Genomic DNA, 19664 nt, shown 5'->3' on the forward strand with positions numbered 1-19664 from the left:
GGGTTACTACACTTAGAGATAATGTTGTTTTTTTGGAAGTTTATTTCAACAGTTAGTGTCGACAGTGGCGTACAAATTCTTCAGTATAATTCGGCAACCAAGTGACTAATGCTTAGCTCATGAGCGAGCAGGGTGGTCAGTGTCAGCTGGAAGGTGAAACTCGTCTTTTTATTGGCATTGTCCAATGTCACGTGCACAGTGAATTCTGCTGTCTCAACACTTTTGTGAGTTATTTTTTCAAAGATGGATTTTCTTCCAGTCCTGGTGATTGTTCTGTTTGCAAAATATTGCTTGGACAACAGTCCAATATTCGGAGAGAAGAGACAGGAGACGTTCTGAACAAAGAATATTAGAAATTAATGTAACGGCTGAAAGACGGATAGGAACGGATCAAGGAACAAAGAAGTTAGACAAGATGGGGAAAGGTCTGCTGACTAGTTCAAACATGTAACAGGTTCATTTGGCTTATACACATAGAAATTGTCAATAGCTTCAAAGTTTTGTCATGACACCTGATTAATACAGGTCTCACTGGAGATGCATCTGTGTGGTTTGATGGCTGTAGTTAGAACACACACATTTTATTTGAACATTTCTTTATTTTTTTGTGTAAATACAAAGCAAAGCAACACACAGGCCTTTAATCCTCTGTTTTTAAATCATACACAACAAAGAACATTTTTCTCCTGGGACAACACCAATGGTCATCGGTTCATGTGAATCCGTCATGACCAATGTTCCCGCTAAACTCCTTCAGCAATATCTTGGACCACTGTGTGCTCAGTCAACAGTTTAGAAACGTTTCAAACAGTGATGGGAATTTGCATAATTCACATTGAGGAATGAAAAATGTGTGAGATTTAAAAATAAAAAAGTACAAATAAAAGTCAAGTTTCAATTGAATTTAATAGATTTACTAAATATTCGCTAGACTGAATAATAATGCAATGTACATATCCAGAATCTGCATAACTGACAATGTATCTTGTCATTGAACTCACATTACACAGTTGAAGACACTAGATATCAAAGAACTTTTACAAATGTTTACTCAAATTGATTGATAAGGCTCATGAATCCGTCTATTGTGAGACTTCATTTCATCCTCTTGAGGCCACTGTAAATTGTGACCGCTGGTAATGGTGCAGAGCTAGAGTGAGTGAAGCTAAATAAAAGGAATACGTTTCTTTCTCTCACTACACTCTAACTTTTTTCGCAATTCTTCACCTGGCCAGCATGTAGTCTCTGAGACCTGTCGTCTCTCACCCTGCTGTGCGTAACATCTGCCGTATCATCTCTTCCTCCCAAGTGGCTAAGTGCTTACAGACATTTTGACCAACCACAAGTCAAAGAGAAATCAGCTCTTAAACGTCAACCAGCTCCAAGAGCTCACTTCAAATAGCTGGCTCTTATACTTGCTGTTTGATACGTTGTGAGTGTCGCGGTGTCGCCCCACAAATCTTAAGCTGTAGAAATACCTTGTGTTGCTTGTGCGTGTGTGTGACCAGCTGTGATTTTTCTGTGCGGAGACCATATGAGCAGTGCGCAATTGTGCACACACACACACACACACACACACACACACACACACACACACACACACACACACACACACACACACACAACTTAGAGGGAAAATCGAATGATTTTCAATCATTAAACTGCCTTGGAAAAGTGGAGTGATTTCAACCTTGATTTCAAAATTCGCTTCGTTCAAAATATGTGGTGAAAGTTTCAGTGCATCCACGCTATATGTATTGTGGCACCACAACGGTTGATAAATGATTCAGTAACATGCAGTCTTGTAATATGACGAACTTCTCATGGTACACAAAAAAATGCTGTTATTAAAGCAGAGCCACAAATCCAATGTAATGTTACTGTAGTCAGTGCAGTGGGTTTTAGCGTGGTATGGCCATGATCCGGTGGTCCTGTGGGGAATACGTGAATCCCAGGATGCCCTCCATTGTCAGCTCTTCTCCAGGAACTTGAGTCAAAGTGAAGCGTTGAAGTAGAGAGGTGAAGAAGACAAACAGCTCGATTTTGGCCAAAGTCTCCCCAATGCAGACGCGTTTACCTGCCAGCACGGTGATAGCAGATGCAAGGTACTTAAAATACGTAAATAAGTACTTGAAATAACTTAATTCTTCAAATCAAAATCAATTGTGACCAACTACTTAACACCTAAGACATAGCATTTTTTTTCTTTTTTTAATCTTTAACTGTTGGTTGCAAAGTACATAAAAGTTGAATCACAGTAGTAAATAGTGAAAACAAACATTGCAAGTTAACAGTGAAAGAAAACTACCTGCAGAAAATGCAAGGAAAGCATTTTTCCGGTTGAAGCGTCCCTCTGAATCCAAGAAACGCTCTGGTCTGAAGCTGGCCGGTGACTCCCACTCAGCCTCATCACAAAGCACCGATGAGAGGCTGGCAACGATCGGTGTGCCCTGGAAAGTAGCATGAATCACTGTGTGTAGACGAGGCTGCCATGTCTGTTCACAAGGATGCTTTTCCCTGACCCTGGTTCACGATGAACCTTGGTCATTCAGTTTGCAGAGGATTCCCACAGGGCTTGTGTTGGCCTCCTCTGGGCCCTGAAGTTTCTCCCACCGTCCAAAAACAAAGTTAACCTATGACTCTAGATAGTGAGGTGTCCACCAGGGACCGTCCCAAGATGTTCACGCCTGCCCAGTAGATAGCAAGATCTAGACCCCCTCCACCCTTTGAAAGGAATGATCAAAACATTCGATATTACATTACAGGACAATCTGTTATGCACAGTAAAATTAGAAAAATATTGAATTTTGCTGTAGCACATTCTGTATGTCCACGAAGAAGCTAATTCAGAGTCAAAATACTGAACTGATTTGATCATAATCCAGATTAAAAACATGGGTCCTGTCAGTTGACTAGTGTTGTTTTAATCCCACTGGTTTTGTGGCGTGCTGTTTAACAGTGTAGGAGTCGTTCATTGACTTGACTGGTCCCACAGTGCTGTTGTGTCAAGAGTTAGAGTGACACCATTCTGTCATTCAGTTGAACTCTTCTTATACCTTGGGAATGGAGAAGCCGGCGAGGGTTGTGTCTTTACTGGCCATTTTCGGGAATCCAAGTGGAAGTATATTGGCCACCCTCAGGCACTCGTGGATGGTAGCTTCAGTGTATGGCATGTTGGGTTTGTCTACCATGGTGGGCATACGAGACTGTCCGACAACCCGGTCAATTTCTTCTTGGACTTTTTCTGTGAGAAGTTACAGTGACAGAACTGGGTTATGCTGCCAATTCACCCCAGCTGCGTAACATAATCTGAGAATGACTTTACTCTGTATTTCTGGGAAGAGCATCATGAAAAGAAGTGACCAGCGGAAGGCAGTGGCCACTGTCTCCGTCCCGCCTTCGATCAGATCCAAGACGACAACGCCCAGACTTTCGAGGTTGAACTCAGCCAGCGGGTCTTCCTTCTTCTGCATGATCGAGACAAACAGAAGCTGACTTGTTGACTGTGGACTCTGATGGTTAGAATCTTTTCATTGTACTTTCGACAAACCTGCCTTGGATGTGCATGATACTTACAATGTTTTTAATTTAAAAAAAATGGTGCTCTGTTTAGATTAAGAGCATCCCTGTGTAAATTTATGTAAATAAACAAAGCGCTTGACACTTAAATCAGCAAGTGATGTTTGAAGTTTAAAGAATGTCACATTTTTTTTTTTTTTTTTAAGAGATTTTACTATTTTTACTATTTTTCTCGTTGGTCCACGTTTCTTAATAATGTTGCTGTTGGTGTACCTATTCTGGTCGAGGTGTTGCAGCCTACCTTTTTCATTTCTGCTACATAAGCGTCAATAAAGTCTCTGGGATTGTCAGGATTCCAGTCTTCCAGATGTTTTTCCACCTGCATCTCCACGAACTTCACTATCTGTCTGTAGTTGCTGAGCACAGTCTGGTGAGGTCCAGGCAGGTACTTGAACACACTGGGGAAGACGTCATACAGCTGTTGTGGGAAGTAGATGATTCACATCAGCACCTGAGCAGTCAGTGGAGTTACAGAGTGGACAGAAGAAACCTGTGTGACAGGCGAGCCTGCGAGCACAACCGCGTCGTAATCCAGCTTCAGAATCCTGCGGTACGTGACGTCACTGTATTCATACCGACGTCCAAAGACCAAGGATGTGACAATGTTGGCCACGGCACTTGTTACAGTGTAGTGGGGGTTGAATGGCTTCCCTGGGGAATAGAGTTATGATCATGTGCTGGTTTTTACTATATTTGGTTGTGAGTGCACGGTGAACTTACCTTGCTCTTCTTTAAAAGCCTCACAAAGGAAGTTGCTCTCCACTTCAGTGCTTCTCTCATAAGTCTTTTGAACTTCACCATAATGACGCAGGAAAGTGACTGTGAACTTCCGATGCATCTTCCATGAGTAGCCGTTGCCCAAACCAATGCCTGGCAGACCATTTTAACATGTAAGAAGTGGTATTTGGACCACCACCATTTAGTTATTCTCTTTGAAGTGGAGGAAGAGACGTATCTATTCCAGTGACTTACCGATCCCTTTGAAAACAACATGGAAGAGAGGGACAACGGGGCGATCGACAAAGCTGTCCAGTTGGTTGACAAGAGCCTCTTTCACCATATTGTATCCTGAGACATAAATTGTCCAGGTGCTTCCTCTCCTCATGCTGAACACCGAGCCATAGTGGTGAGAGAGCTGCAGGCCAAAGGAAACGTCTGAGTGGGCATGCACACCAGAGACGTGTGAGAGTACAAGATATTTGAGTTGTCACGGTTCTAATCATGAGTCTGATATCACTGTTCCCCTGCTGTCATGTTGGACAGTGTCCATGCTCAGTCGTTAAACCCAATGACCGAGGTCTCATGGCCGCGCTTGGTGTGCACAAAATTCTCCTGGGGACTTGTTTAACTTGCTCTCTGGAATATTCTGACTAAGATCAACTTTTCATATCACCCACATCATCTACTGCACTGCTGTTAGTGGCGCTTAGGTACGCCCCCATCCCCCTTTCTAATTTTTATGCATGGAATGTGCTAAGCCAGTGGCTGAAGTGGACTTGTGGAATAGAAAACCTGCATGGTCATCGCCGCTATCATGTCTGCGTTCGCTTTTGTCTTATAAAATAAGCAAAGAGATTCTAAAAATACCCTTCCACTTCTGTAATCTCTTCATTTTGTGCCATTACAAGCTTGCCCTTCATTATGACCATGAGAAGAATATGATACAATTCTGTAAGCGCCTCAATATTGAAAAGCATTTTAAGACATCAATCGCATCCCTTTCTGTCTTTGGAAGAAAAACGTGAAGCAGTGGAAGCTACTGATTACCTTATTGATATTTTTGAAGTCAGATCCTGTAAAAAGGTTTCCCACAATTGGAAGAGGCGTCGGACCTGGTGGGAAGTTGTGAGGTCTTCGGTACTTGACCAAATCTATCAAAATCAAGACCACAAAACAGACCAACAACCAACTGGTTAAGTCCAAAGATTCAAAAAGTTTGTGGAAAATCATGATGCTCTGCTTGGGATGGGAGCAGAAGTGTGTCTGACTGAGTCCCAAATTGGACAAGAGGGGGAGAGAGGGAGGTGGAGCAGGAGGTCTGAACTCACTGTTACGTAATGATGATTTTGGTCGCAGGTTGTACATACACAAAAAACAACAACAATGAATCTGAAGTGATAGACAATATCACAAACCTCTCTCTAAATCCCACTTGGACTGGATTAGAATCAAAACAGAACCTTAATCTTGAGGAAAAAATGAATGAAATGTACAGACTGTAATACGGTCAAGAGTTTCTCTCAGTTTGCATTATGCTATCATGGTTAGGATTGTTATCACAATTGAAGGTAAAGTTCCAACAGTTGATGTATTTCAACTTTGGCCCTCTTGTGTTTGGGCCTGAGTGTGAACAAAGGTCGCTCAGCGATCAGATTGCAAATGAGTGTGACAGGAGAGACAAATGAGGGCGCTTTGGAGCAGGCTCTTTCCCATGCTTTCCTGTGTCTCACATTCCTAGTGGGGTGAAGTAAGGTCGTTTTACAAGAGAGAATTCATTACATTATCAGTACTCTACACTTTGATGTACTGCACACAATCCCAAATAGATGTTTTTATTGAAGTTATACTTTTGCTTGTTTTACATTTTGATTTAGTAACTATTCAATTGCAAAATTATCCTTTGTACTTGTCGTAAAATGATTTTAAAGAAGAATGGCAATTGCTCTGTCAGAATAGGTTGAGAAAACCACGGGGCAAAATTGTTTTAAGAGAGCAAAATGAAACATGAAAAATAAAAAGAATAATAGTTATTATTTCTGGATCCACCATTGAAAGTTTTGTCACAAAATCCCCCAATTTCAATGACTTTACCTTTGTTTAAAATAAAAAAAAGTGCCTTGAAACAGCTGTAGAGACTGTAGAGAAGCGCCACGACGGCCCATGTAACTACAAGAACAAGTAAATCAAACAAACAACAACAAATAAAGGAAGTCAGGGATACAATCTAATTGCGGGCACATGGTGAAAGCAACCCAGCCATCTGAAAGTGCTTGAATTGCTTATTAGCAAGGTAGGTTATCTTAACTGCCATGAATTTGCGCCAAGTGAATAGAACTTTGGCAGACCAGGTATTAGGGTGAAAGATCACAGAAGTGCAGTGAAACATGCCTGAACAAATGACTTCTTTCAAGTGCTTGGAGGCGTAGCCAGTGACTTTCCTCATATGAACTGAATATACCTGGCAATTTTTGAGCTTCTTCTCTTTCCTACGGCCTTGTACAAAGTCGCTTTTTATTTTATTTATTTATGTAATTGGTCAAAGATTAATGTTTGTGATGTAGGTGTGTTTTGACGTTGACCAATCTCTTCGCTTCTCTGGCTGATGAGTAACTTTAAAACTTTTAAAAGGAGCTGTGACTGAAGGGTGTTGTCAAACTTGAAAATGGAGGCTTTGCTGGCCGAGCTCAAGTTGGAGTGGTTAAACGTAAGCAGTCTACTCTTATTTCTGTGCGTTTTTCTCCTCGTGTACGATGTCGTCAAGCATAGGATTCCTAAAAACTTCCCCCCTGGACCATGGGCTCTTCCTCTCGTCGGCGACATGCACCGTGTTAGTCCCCAGAGAATTCACCTGCAGTTAGCACAGGTAAGTCATATTTCAATTCGACAAGAGGAGTTTGAAATTAAAAACAAAGAACAGACACTGAAACAAGAATAATTGGTTAAATCATACTCATACTATATGGAAGTACAGTAGTCTGTATTTGGCCAAAAAAGTGCCAAAATCACTTTGTATGACCTTCAGACCAGCAGCTGTAAACATTTGCTCAACACTGTCAGAATGTCCCTGCTGACTCTGGTCCTGCTCATCTTAGAGCAAGAAAGTCAATGCGAGCCCTGTCTGGACAGTGTAGTTAGGTGAGGGGTGAACATGTTGTTACCTGTTGTTTACTTGACAATCTCTGCACCACACCATAAATAACAAGCCGACCAGTTATTGATTTGTTGAGTAGTGAAATGTAATATTTGGTTTTCAAGCTTGCAAAGAAGTACGGAAACATTTACAGCCTTCGCCTGTTTGGTGAGCGGGTGGTGATCTTGAACGGCTACAAGTTGTTCCGAGAAGCTCTGGTGGACAACGGAGATGACTACTTGGATCGACCTCCCGTGCCTATATTTAACGAAATACCTCAAAATCAAGGTGACTTGCGTTTGTTTTTCTTTTCTACCAATAATCTCCATTAACGTTAAGTTACAATGGCTGTTTTATCACTGCGCAAACTTCCATTGTTCCAATGATGTGGTCCCTTGAAGGTCTGGTCATGACAAATGGATATTTGTGGAAGCAGCAGAGGAGATTCGCTCTTCACACTCTCAGGAATTTTGGCCTCGGAAAAAAGACGCTGGAGCCATCGATGCAAGAGGAGACCAACTATCTCAACGACGCAATCGCCCAGCATCAAGGTACCGCGCCAGAGCATTGTAGCTCGGGTTGACTATCTGGCAACGCATCTAGAATTTAGCTGTCGTGACTGCACGTGTGTCTCATTGTGGCGGCGAGTGCGACCTGCCTCTGAAATAAAGGACCACAAATAGAACAGCAAAATCTCCACCACAGTTTCATTGTTAAAAGAAGCAATTCAAAGCTGGAAGTTTGTCGTTCTTGTGCCTGTGTTTGCAGGCAAGCCCTTCAATATCCATCCGGTGATGAACAACGCCATTTCCAACATCATCTGCTGCCTGGTACTGGGTGAACGATTCGATTACAATGACAAGCAGCACCGAGTCATTCTTGACATGTTAAACAAGATACAAGGGCTTCAGGAATCTCCTTGGATCCTTGTGAGTTCACTTCCTGCGTTGAGGTCATTGTCTTCCTTCCTTCCTTATTCTTCATCGCTGCATTGTTCTTTCCTGCTAACTGCTATCAGGTTGCACAGTGGTGGACACTGACTGGACCCACCGTTCATTGTTGAGCATTTGCTTTATTTTATTGGAATTTTTTTTTTTGAACTTTTTTCCTTTTTTGTTATGTCTATTTGTCTTTTTTTCTACAGTGTTTTCTTGGTTTCTGTAGTGTTGATTTTGTTGTTGCTTTGTCTATGTCTTCGATATTCAATGTTTGTCTTCAATGTTTGTTATGCTGCAATACTGTTCATTTGTTTATTTGTAAATTTTCTTGACTAGTATTTACCTAATATTTATTTATTTTTGGACGTATAGTTTTGTTTTTGGAAACCGGAGGCCTCTGACCGAAATTTCGTTGCCATAATATAGTGATATCTTATTGTGCAATGACAATAAAGAAAGTCTAAGTCTAAGTTACACCTCAAATCTAATCTAATCTAATGGTGATCCGTCTCCTTATTATCAGCAGAGCATGTGAATTTGTTCAGTTAAAACAGCAGTCATGTCCTCCAGGTTTACAACACAGTGCCCTGGCTGATGCGATGGCTCCCTGGACCTCACCAGAAGTTGCTCACACTGGTGCGGTTGATTGCTGAGTTCATGGAGAAGAAAGTCAACGAACACAGAGAAACCCTGAATCCGTCCTCACCAAGAGACTACATCGACTGTTTTCTGATTGAGATGGGAGAGGTGGGTGCTTGTTGTTGGTTGCTTGCTCTTCAGGATCACCCTCTCTCTTCCCTTCTATCGCTCCCCTCACGCTAAAATAACTGCACATTTGTGGTCCGCAGAAGGAAGATAAAGATGCCGGCTTTGATCTTAGAAATTTGTGTTTTGCTGCGATGGACTTGTTTGGTGCCGGCTCTGAAACGACTACTACTACTCTACGATGGGCCTTGGTATACATGATGAATTATCCACACATACAAGGTGTTTCCCTCCCTGGTTATTCACAACACACGCTGTGCTGTTTGTTTTTAAAGAACCAAAGCACTGTTACCACTTTGCAGTGCCTTGGCAACTGACAACTTTTATCGTCCTGCTGCACAGAGAAGGTTCACGCTGAGATCGACGCTGTGATTGGCTCGTCCCGTCAACCGTCCATGGCAGACCGAGACAACATGCCTTACACGAATGCGGTCATCCATGAGACCCAGAGGATGGCCAACATCGTGCCCCTGAATGTGATGCGCATGACGTCCAGGGAGACCAAGCTGGACAAGTACACAATACCAAAGGTTGTGGACAAAAATGAGAGGAATCAGTCTTCCAAAGTATTAGCTGTGATTGTAATAAGCCGCTTTGTTTTCTCAGGGAACCTCAATTTTCCCCACGCTGGACTCTGTCCTTAATGACAAATCCATGTGGGAAACCCCACATTCCTTCAACCCCGGACATTTCCTCGACAAGGATGGAGGCTTTAGGAAGAGGGATGCCTTTGTCCCTTTTTCAGCTGGTGAGGCAGAACCTTGAATATGCAACAGAGTGCCTTCTTTCGTGTGAAGAAATCATTCTTTTAACTTTAAGATCTTGAGTCGGTAAGAAACAGAAATGTGTTTATTTCCAAGTGTCTTAATAGGGCGTACAGTCGCAAGCAAACTTGCAAACCTCAATACAGCCAACCCTCCAGCGCTCCTTCAGCAGCGGAAATTTCTGCTTGCATGGGTGTGTCACAATCATTTTCCTGGTCTCCAGGGACAAGGTTCCTGCACCAAAATATCACTTCCAGGAAGCTCTGTAGGAATTAACTGAGATCCATCGTGGTGTTTGCACTCAGGCACTGCTTGCAATTCTTAAAATAAAATGAAAACTGACCTTCTAAAGCATGTTCCTGAGTACTAAAAGAAACAATCCTTCATCGTGAGAAAATAGTGATCTAAATAATTTACTGGGTAAAAAGCTGTAGGCGCTGTTTGAAGTGACTGCAGAACATGAGTCAACCTTGAAGAGTCAAAGTCTGTTTACAGTCGAATCTGGCTGCTTGTTAATGTTCCAACTGCTGTCCTCGCTTCACCCCTGTTACTGCAGAGTTGGACCACACAGCAGGGCTGTATATTCTGTCATCGAGGACAATCGCTTAACAGCTGCGAGCCTCATAAATCCAACGCAATGCACTGGAAATAGACATTTGTTCTCTCACTACATTGAGGTGGGATTTGAACCAGCGCCTTGTGACCGACAGATGCACTGGTTGTGTAATGATTTCCAGGAAGCAAAGGTCAAAGTAATGCACATGCTTTTGTACGTGCACAACAGCTGAATTCTTGTATTCTTCTCTGTCTCAGGCAAACGAGTGTGTCTCGGGGAGCAGCTGGCAAGGATGGAGTTGTTCCTCTTCTTCACTTCCTTAATGCAGAGGTTCTCTTTCTGTATGCCTGAGGGTCAGCAGCCAAGTCTGGATTATAGATTAGGATTCATTCGCATCCCCAAACCTCACCACCTCTGTGCTGTGCCTCGATGAAAGACCAGCTGAAACCTGGCGTCTTACATCAGTCTGGAAATCACTCACCAAGATCAAGACAAACGTTGTCATTGCTGATACATTGTTGTGTATGTCTGAACCACCCAGTGATGAGGGCGGGTGCAGAGCATGTAACGGAGTAGTTAATGGAGTTTGTGCTCAGCTTCAGCTTGTTGTTCACAAAAATGAACAAATGAAAATTCCTGAAGTTTTCCTACTTCATCTTATGTTTTGTGTTTTTAAACTTAATGTTGCTGCATCCCTCATTCAACGGTCCGACCCAACTTTCACAGGTCAGTGAAGAGAGGCTGGCTAATAATTGACTCTGACTCTGATTTGAGGCTTGTGTTTTTGGGCAATGTAGTCGTCTTTCTGCCTCAAAATGTTCCTTCTTTGTTCAGATCCTGCTCTGCAGAAATGACGGTGAGTTCAGCTGAGATTGTGTTGTCTCAGTTCAAGACATTTTGGCCCTTGGAAGAAGTCCAGCACTGATCTAATGGCCAATAAAGGCTCCAACTGCAGTAACTGACTGCTGTCCCAGAAAGATAAAGACATGATAAATGTCATGGACTAAACTATCAAAGAGTATAATGCCCTGTTGCTTGGGGACAGTCCTGGCGACTCATAATAAAACACCTGTTGTATGGCACCGTCTCCTCTAAATTGTACTGATTTTCATCTGTTCAAAAACGGTTGCCTCTTCTTTGATGAGCATTTTCTTCACGTGAATACAGAAGCTGAGTGGAAATGTTATCTAACTGTGGTCTCTTAGGCAGAAAAGGCACCTCACCTAAATTGAAATAAAACCTATGGCTTACTGTGACAAAGTAACCCCCTGACTCATCAATTCCACACCCATCTTCTAACAGAACCTGGTCTCCAATGGAAACTCACAATCCCTTCAGTGTCCACTTCGGCACTTCTTTGACGCGTCTCTCTCTCTCTCTCTCTCCACGCTGCTGCTTTGGCCCCCTCCTCCCCCAAAACTGTTTTCTCCTGGTCAATGAGAACATGTACTTGTTGCAGAGACCTTCTGGCTGCAGATGAAAAAGGTTCAGGCTCGGCTGGTGAGGATCCAGGATGGAAGAGCAGATGTGCTGGCAGGAAACAGGTGTTCAAACTGGCAAACGATCAAATTCATGAGTTGATGATTTCCTCAACAAAGCGTGGAGGAGTTGTCCAGCCTCCTGATGACTGGGCAAAGTGATGTATATGCTATATTCTACATCCCTGAATTTGTATATATATATACCTTCACCTTCACCTTCACCTTCTTCTACCACTTATCCGGGGTCGGGTCGCGGAGGCAGCATTCAGAGCAGGGAAGACCAAACTTCCCGGTCCGCACAAACCTCCTCCAGCTCCTCCCGGGGGATCACGAGGCGTTCCCAGGCCAGACCGGAGACATAATCTCTCCAGCGAGTCCTGGGTCTTCCCCGGGGTCTCCTCCTGGTAGGACATGCCCGGAACACCTCCCCAGGGAGGCGTCCAGGGGGCATCCGACTCAGATGCCCGAGCCACCTCAACTGGTTCCTCTCGATGTGGAGGAGCAGCGGCTCCACCCCGAGCTCCTCCCGGATGACCGAACTCATCCTTTCGGTCATTACCCAAAGCTTGTGACCATAGGTGAGGGTGGGAACGTAGCTCGATCTGTAAATCGAGAGCTTCGTCTTGTGACTCAGCTCCCTCTTCACCACGACGGTCCGATACAGCGACCGCATCACTGCTGCCGCTGCACCAACCCGTCTATCAATCTCACGCTCCCCTTTTCCCTCACTCGAGAACAAGACCCCGAGATACTTAAACTCCACCACTTGGGGCAAGAACTCTCCACCGACCTGGAGAGAGCAAACCACCTTATTCCGGTCGAGAACCATGGCCTCAGACTTGGAGGTGCTGATCCTCATCCCGGCCGCTTCACACTCGGCTGCAAACCGCCCCAGCGCATGCTGAAGTTCCCGGTCCGATGAGGCCAGCAGAACAACATCGTTCGCAAATAGCAGAGATGAAATTCTGTGGTTCCCGAACCGGATCCCCTCCGACCCCCGGCTACGACTAGAAATTCTGTCCATAAAAGTGATGAACAGAACCGCTGACAAAGGGCAGCCCTGGCGGAGACCAACATGCACCGGGAACAAGTCTGATTTACTGCCGGCAATGCGAACCATGCTCCTGCTCCAGTCATACAGGGACCTGACAGCCCCTAGCAGAGGGCCCCGTACCCCATATTCCCGGAGAACCCCCCACAGGACATCGCGAGGGACACGGTCGAACGCCTTCTCCAAATCCACAAAGCACATGTGGACTGGTTGGGCGAACTCCCATGAACCCTCGAGCACCCGATGGAGGGTATAGAGCTGGTCCAGTGTTCCACGACCGGGACGAAAACCACACTGTTCCTCCTGGATCTGAGGTTCGACTATTGGCCGAAGTCTCCTCTCTAGTACCCTGGAATAGACCTTTCCAGGGAGGCTGAGGAGTGTGATCCCCATGTAGTTGGAACACACCCTCCGGTCCCCCTTCTTAAACAGGGGGACCACCACCCCGGTCTGCCAATCGAGAGGCGATGTCCCCGACTGCCACGCGATGTTGCAGAGACGTGTCAGCCACGACAGCCCTACAACATCCAGGGACTTCAGATACTCAGGACGGATCTCGTCCACCCCCGGGGCCCTACCACCGAGGAGCTTACGAACAACCTCGGTGACTTCGGCCCGGTTGATGAGAGATTCGTCTGAGTCCTCAGTCCCCGCTTCCTGAATGGAAGACGTGACGGCGGGATTGAGGAGACCCTCGAAGTATTTTTTCCACCGCCCGACAACATCACCAGTCGAGGTCAGCAGTCTCCCCCCCGCACTGTAAACAGTACTGGTGAGGCACTGCTTCCCCCTTCTGAGACGATGGACGGTTTGCCAGAACTTCTTTGAGGCTGACCAATAGTCCTCCTCCATGGCCTCCCCGAACTCCTCCCAGACCCGAGTTTTTGACAAGACTGCGCGGGAAGCGGCACGCTTAGCCTGCCGGTACACGTCTGCTGTGGGACTTTTTTCACCCGAGTGTCCGAGACACGGGGCCACAGGTCAGATGACACGATCACAAAGTCTATCATAGACCTCCGGCCAAGGGTGTCCTGGTGCCATGAGCACTTATGGACACCCTTGTGCTCAAACATGGTGTTCGTTATGGACAAACTGTGGGTGGCACAGAAATCCAGTCGTAGGACACCGCTCAGGTTCAGATCGAGTAGGCTGTTCTTCCCAATCACGCCCCTCCAAGTCTTGCTGTCATTGCCTACGTGGGTGTTGAAGTGTCCCAGTAGAACAATGGAGTCCCCGGTTGGGGCACTGTCAAGTACCCCTCCCAGTGACTCCAAGAAAGCCGGGTAGTCTGCACTGCTGTTCGGCCCGTAAGCCGTGACCGCCGTGAGACACCTGTCCCCAACCCGTAGGCATAGGGACGCGACCCTCTCGTTCACCGGGGTAAACCCCAACACGAAGCTGCAGAGCTGCGGGGCTATGAGCAAGCCTATGCCAGCCCGCCGCCTATCCCCACAGACAACTCCAGAAAAGTAGAGGGTCCAGCCTTTCTCGAGGAGTTGGGTTCCAGAGCCCAGGCTGTGCGTGGAGGAGAGACCGACTATATCTAGCCGGTACCTCGCAACCTCCTGCACAAGCTCAGGCTCTTTCCCCCCCAGTGAAGTGACATTCCATGTTCCAAGAGCCAGAGAATGTCCACACGAACCAGGTCGTCGGGTCCCCCCACCTCGACTGCCACCTAGTTCTCTTTGCACCCGACCCCTATGACTCCCTCTGTGGGTGGTGGGTCCGCAGGAGGGACGGCCCACGTTGCTCATTCGGGCTCGGCCCGGCCGGGTCCCATGGGCAGAGGCCCGGCCACCAGGCGCTCGCATTCGAGTCCCAACCCCAGGCCTGGCTCCAGGGTGGGGCCCTGGCTGCGCCATGCCGGGCGACGTCACGGTCCTTGATGTTGTTGTTTTCATCTGGGATTCTGAACTGCTCTTAGTCTGACCCGTCACCTAGGACCTGTTTGCCATGGGAGACCCTACCAGGGGCATAACGCCCCCGCCAACATAGCTCCTAGGATCATTCAAGGTACACAAACTCCCCCACCACGATAAGGTTGCAGTTCCAGGGAGATATATATACACATATATATATGGCAGTGAAGTGGGTCAGTGAATTCAGAGCATTGACCTGCCCAGGTTTATTTGTCCATACTCTGGTTGATGTGTAACAGACATTTCCATAAATTGGACGTCAGGGTCTTCTACATAATCAAACATGGAGTCTCTTCTGGCGCAGCTCGGCTTGGACTGCAGCAGCCTTCTCTTATTTTTGTGCATTTTTCTCCTGGTGTTTGACGCCGTCAAGTATGGAAACCCGAAAAACTTCCCTCCTGGTCCCTGGCCACTTCCTTTTATTGGGGACATGCATCGTGTGGATCCCCACAACATTCACCTACAGTTGGCAGCGGTGGGTGTGAATGGGTTGTAAAAATCCATCCAAAAACTATTTTCATCTACTGGATGTAAACAGTCAGCTAAAATGTCTGCTTAAAAATCCATTGATATTGTGCTTTCAGAAGAAAAAAAAATCATAAAATTGCAACCAAAATGCTGAGATTTAGAAAACATTGTAAAGCTTTGTTTTTGGCCACCAAACTACGGCTCCTGTGACTGTTTACACTCTTTGCTTTACATCCATGTGTGTCCTCAGGTGACAGGTCGAAAATATGTGTCAACCGTAGTTGAGGACTTCTGATCTTGCTCTACTGACTCACTAATGTTTTTTTTTGTCTCATGGCTTTAATTACCATCAGGTTTGACATGTAGTAAATGAATTTAACAGTTCGAATAGCAGGGATCTTGTACATAGGTATTGAAAACTGAACTTTTTGTCTACGAATTGTCATTAACACCAAAAATGTGCCTCTTTCAAGCTTTCACAGAAGTACGGAAGAATATTCAGCCTTCGTCTCTTTGGTGTGCGAGTTGTGGTCTTGAACGGCTACAAGGTGTTCAGAGAAGCCATAGTTGTGAACGCGGAGGATTACATGGATCGCCCCAATTTACCGCTCCTCGAAGAAGCCCTTCGTCATCGAGGTGTGTCTGCTTTTTTTGTTTCATCTTTGTGCAGAATTTACAGTTCAATATACCTTTTAGTATGATGCTATTAACGCTGTGTTTTCGTAGGTCTGCTCATGACAAATTCCTATTTGTGGAAGAAGCAGAGGAGATTTGCTCTTCATAATCTCAGGAATTTTGGCCTCGGAAAGAGAAAACTAGAGCCGATAATCCAGGAAGAAGCCAACTATCTCACAGAGACCTTCGACCAGCATCAAGGTACCAAAGAAGTTAATGTATATAGCTATGCAGGTCACTATTAAAATGTGGCTTTTTGTACTACATATTCTTTGTGTTACAGGCAAACCTTTTGATGTCCACTGCCACTTACACAGAGCCGTGGCCAATATTATATTTCGCCTATTGTTCGCTGAACGATTTGAGTACGACGACGAGAAATACCACCACATTCTTGACTTGTACAATAAGATACAAGATGTTCAGGAATCTGCCTGGGTACCGGTGAGTCCACTTTGGTCAATAAATGCCTACTTAAATGTTTTGTCATGCAGTGACAGCTTCCTTTTAGTTCTAAGTCAACACATTAACACACACACACACACATCCTGAATCAATCACTGTTTAGCAAAGAAGTCACTGCTGGACAAGAGAACTCATATTGTGGCTCTACTAGGCTTTTTGACCACAGCTTCGTCCCACCAGATTTACAACACGGTACCTTGGTTACTGAAGTGGTTCCCTGGACCTCATCAGATGTTCATGACTGCGATGAAGTCCATTATTGAATTTAAAGCCCAAAAGATAAAAGAGCACGGACAAACTCTGGACCCGTCCTCACCAAGAGATTACACTGACTCCTTCCTGATAGAAATGATGCAGGTGGGTGATTTTGTTGTTGAAATAATCTCTGTCTTTCTCTTTTATTTCTTCTTGTGATGGGCTGTTTTGACTTGAGTATGCATTTTTTCCAACAGAATATTGACAGAGATGCAGGTTTTGATGTGGAGAATTTGGCTTTTAACACCATGGACCTGGCACTTGCAGGATCTGTAACCACGGCCACGACTCTGAGATGGGCTCTGAAATACATAACGCATGATCCACATGTGCAAGGTGTCCGTGCACCGACTCCTCTCTACACAACAACCATATACTGCCATTTGCAGTTCCTTTTTAGCAAACTGACAGTACACAAACATTTTGCAGAGAGATAAAAATATGATTATTTGATAACGTAGTATACTTGAGCAGTTAAAAGTAAAAAAGTTAAAATCCTACCGTCTTCAGCTGTGTAGATGAAACAGAATGAATTGCCAGAGTATTACCAACTATAGTGAGAGATTTTTTTACCCTTGGCAGAGCTGCAGCTTGATCGCCGTATGTATCTATTGATCCAAACCGGTATCGATCTGAGGCAGGTAACCATGAAGATTTTTCTTGTCCAGAGAGAGTCCACGCTGAGATTGACGCTGTCATTGGCACATCCCGACAACCGTCCATTGCAGACCGAGACAACATGCCGTACACCAACGCAGTGATCCACGAGTGTCAGAGGATGGGCAACGTTCTGCCGCTGAATGTGATGCACATGACGGCCAAGGAGACCAAACTGGACAAATACACGATACCCAAGGTTCAAGATCTGTTCTAGGAGAAATGTCTCTTCTGGAGTGTCGAATGTAAATATAAATAACCAGTTTGGCTCGCTCAGGGAACGCTTATCATCCCCTCGCTGGACTCCGTTCTTCACGATGACACGGTGTGGGAAACTCCACACTCCTTCAACCCTGAACATTTCCTGGATAAGGATGGAAACTTCCGGAGGAGAGATGCCTTTGTCCCTTTTTCAGCAGGTGACACTTTCACTCAAAACTGCACAAGGAAGATTATGAAGACATTTCACAGTGTGGATTTGAACTTGATCTAGTTAGAACGTTCACGGTAGACTTGAAGCAGTACATAAACTGACTTTAGTTTTTCTTTGTTGCCAAGGAGAAGGCAGCATTACTTTACATTATAATCTTAGCATAACAACGTCACAGAAGTTGTTGGATTTTACTACTGATATTATGGAATTTGGGATACAGTTGAGGTCTAATATGGTCCTCACCCATGACCATTCCAACAGCTTCAACAGTTTGCTGGTTTAGTCTTGACTTCTGGAGCAAAGGGGAGTGATCTGTAGATTGTCCTGTGCCAAATAAACACATGACATGGGCATGAAAACGTCAAGGCATCTTCGTATTCTGATTACAGCATTGTTTTGTGACTCTTTAGAAAAATAAAAAATAAATATCAGCGGAGGATTTCTTGAATCATGGAACATTGCCGTGGCGTGATGTGTTCTTTAACAATTCACAACAGTCTAGAAGTCAGTATTTCATAATGTCTTCTGGGAGTGGAGACACTGCCCAGTGACCCAGGTGTTCTGAGTGCCATTTCCATGAAGTGAAGAGAAGAAGCGTGTGAAGACGCTTCTGCTGGCAGTTGGATAACTGTATTCTTTCCTGTCTCAGGCAAACGTGTATGTGTTGGGGAGCAGCTGGCAAGGATGGAGTTGTTTCTCTTCATCACCACCCTGATGCAAAGGTTCTCTCTCTCTCTGCCTCCTGGAGAGCAGCCAAGTCTGGAGTACACCTTCGGGTTTGTTCGCCGGCCAAAAGACAGCCTCCTCTGCGCTGTCCCTCGATGAGGCATCAGCTCCGAATTGCTGCTTAAGTTCTCAAGTTCTCTCAGTCATGAAATCCCCTAGCTTGACCACAGAGATCGAAATTAAACTCAAATTGTTATTGATGTTTTTGTGTGCATTAACACCAGATTGTGTTTGTATATCTGTCAATCTAGCAAGCAAGTAAACAAGTGTTCTGCTCTTGGAATTGATGATTACCTACGCCTGCTGTGGACTCATGTGATTAAAATATTTCTTTTCTTGTCCTTCCCTTCACGTTACATGCTGTTTTTGTTTTTGTCTGAAATGCCCAAATGTTACAGGGGCCAAAGTATCAGAAATGAAATTTAAAAAATGGTAGATCAGACTTATTTTTGCATTTACATTTCAAGATTTTCTGTGGCTCCAGTAGAACATGTGTGACCACTGTTAAAGCTGTGAATTGCAAACAATGTGATCTCAAATTCGTGTAATGATTTTTCTGCCATGTTTATTTTGTGACAACCCTCAGCTGGTCATTGTAGGGCTGCTGGTGGTATCTCTGGGAGAATGAAAAGAACATCTCAGAGGCTGAGGAAAGTCAATAAACTCCCCCATGAACTTTAACAGCTGTGTGTGTGTGTGTGCTTTCAGGAGGGGTTGGTGTGTTCTGCATGAAATAATTTGAACCTCCACACTATGAGTGTGGAGGTTCATGCATTCTGTGAGGATCAGGCTTGTCCAGTCGATGTGCTGCAGTGCGTGTCCAACTTAAACATGAAGACTCTCCTGCTGGAGTGGAACCTAAAGTGTTGAGGCTGCAGCAGGATTCTCTCTTGCTTTTCTGCAGCTGTTTGACGTAGCTGTGATTGGTTTAAAGATTCGGAGAAGCTCTGGTAGAAAATGGAGAAGACTGTGGATCAACCTTTGATGCCCTTCAAAATTGTAGTGGTGCAATCGTTTTGACGACCTCCATAGTTTATTTTGTGTTTTATCGTTCATTGTGTGTTTGTATGTGTTCTCTTTTT

At 44.9% G+C, this 19664-nt stretch overlaps 3 protein-coding genes across 4 annotated transcripts; 2 read left to right on the forward strand and 1 right to left on the reverse strand.

Annotated features, from left to right (window-relative positions):
- Positions 1-887: 887 nt before the first annotated feature.
- LOC128752620 (cytochrome P450 2J2-like) lies at positions 888-5578 on the reverse strand. Its single transcript, XM_053854019.1, has 9 exons — positions 5347-5578; positions 4552-4714; positions 4300-4449; positions 4070-4230; positions 3821-3997; positions 3326-3467; positions 3057-3244; positions 2309-2450; positions 888-2077 (listed from the first exon to the last, which is right to left on the reverse strand). Exons 1-9 carry the CDS (start codon positions 5527-5529, stop codon positions 1902-1904), a joined length of 1482 nt encoding a protein of 493 aa, XP_053709994.1. The 5' UTR covers positions 5530-5578; the 3' UTR covers positions 888-1901.
- A 1121-nt stretch (positions 5579-6699) lies between these two features.
- LOC128752612 (cytochrome P450 2J6-like) lies at positions 6700-11697 on the forward strand. Its single transcript, XM_053854010.1, has 9 exons — positions 6700-7162; positions 7555-7717; positions 7831-7980; positions 8198-8358; positions 8938-9114; positions 9216-9354; positions 9475-9662; positions 9739-9880; positions 10710-11697. Exons 1-9 carry the CDS (start codon positions 6962-6964, stop codon positions 10883-10885), a joined length of 1497 nt encoding a protein of 498 aa, XP_053709985.1. The 5' UTR covers positions 6700-6961; the 3' UTR covers positions 10886-11697.
- Positions 11698-15186: 3489 nt separating this feature from the next.
- Positions 15187-19253, forward strand: LOC128752619 (cytochrome P450 2J2-like). Of its 2 annotated transcripts, XR_008413685.1 has the most exons (10): positions 15187-15378; positions 15845-16007; positions 16098-16247; positions 16330-16490; positions 16692-16868; positions 16964-17102; positions 17435-17622; positions 17701-17842; positions 18506-19145; positions 19225-19253. XR_008413685.1 is itself a non-coding variant. In XM_053854018.1 (9 exons), the coding sequence occupies exons 1-9, from the start codon at positions 15187-15189 to the stop codon at positions 18679-18681; spliced, it is 1488 nt and encodes a 495-aa protein (XP_053709993.1). In that variant the 3' UTR covers positions 18682-19247. The 2 variants fall into 2 exon arrangements, 1 of the variants encoding a protein (XP_053709993.1); XM_053854018.1 differs by having other exon boundaries at positions 18506-19247.
- Positions 19254-19664: the final 411 nt, after the last annotated feature.

The sequence above is a fragment of the Synchiropus splendidus genome, chromosome 1 (assembly GCF_027744825.2).
Source record: "Synchiropus splendidus isolate RoL2022-P1 chromosome 1, RoL_Sspl_1.0, whole genome shotgun sequence".
Taxonomy (NCBI): domain Eukaryota; kingdom Metazoa; phylum Chordata; class Actinopteri; order Syngnathiformes; family Callionymidae; genus Synchiropus; species Synchiropus splendidus.